Source organism: Coccinella septempunctata, chromosome 6 (assembly GCF_907165205.1).
Source record: "Coccinella septempunctata chromosome 6, icCocSept1.1, whole genome shotgun sequence".
Classification (NCBI taxonomy): domain Eukaryota; kingdom Metazoa; phylum Arthropoda; class Insecta; order Coleoptera; family Coccinellidae; genus Coccinella; species Coccinella septempunctata.
The window spans coordinates 31350713-31351274 of NC_058194.1; the positions used below are offsets into that span (position 1 = coordinate 31350713).

Sequence of the window (562 nt, forward strand, 5' to 3'; positions counted from 1 at the left end):
CCCAACAAAATCTCTAATTTATCCATATGTCAGTCGTAGCCTAAATGAGAAAGTATTGTCTATGTTCTTTTCCTGAAAAATATCTCTGAATTTCACAGGATCTGAATTCACATAGAAGCAGTATTGCAGCCAGCATCCATGCATTCCTCGCAGCTCGTTACTCTGTTAGAACCATACACTTCCTTGTAGTCTGAACAGAAATTTTCAGCAGAGGTACATCCTCTATCGTAAGCTATAGGTTTTTCTCCATCGAGTCTGAATTGTGACGTTACCGAGAAACACTTTGAATCTTTCTGCGTACAGTTCATCAAGTTCACTGAGAAGTCGAAATTTTTGCAAGAATCCTCCTTGGCCGATCCACATACGAAACATGTCAAAGAGTTAACTGGTGAAAAAGAGAAATTATGAATTCTTCTGGCCAATTGTATAAAAAAAAAGATTTCGGATTGTACTAACCATAAATCACCATGTTGATAATACACAGGATATTCAGAAGTTTCATTGTAACTTTCTTCATGGACGAAATGATAAAACTGTTTTGTGTTCACGGTTTTTTGTTGGA

The 562-nt window shown here is 36.7% G+C and overlaps 1 protein-coding gene across 1 annotated transcript; it reads right to left on the reverse strand.

Moving 5' to 3' along the window:
- LOC123315459 lies at positions 1 to 562 on the reverse strand. The gene is made up of 2 exons (XM_044901152.1): positions 457 to 562; positions 1 to 385 (listed from the first exon to the last, which is right to left on the reverse strand). The coding sequence occupies exons 1-2, from the start codon at positions 515 to 517 to the stop codon at positions 108 to 110; spliced, it is 339 nt and encodes a 112-aa protein (XP_044757087.1). The 5' UTR covers positions 518 to 562; the 3' UTR covers positions 1 to 107.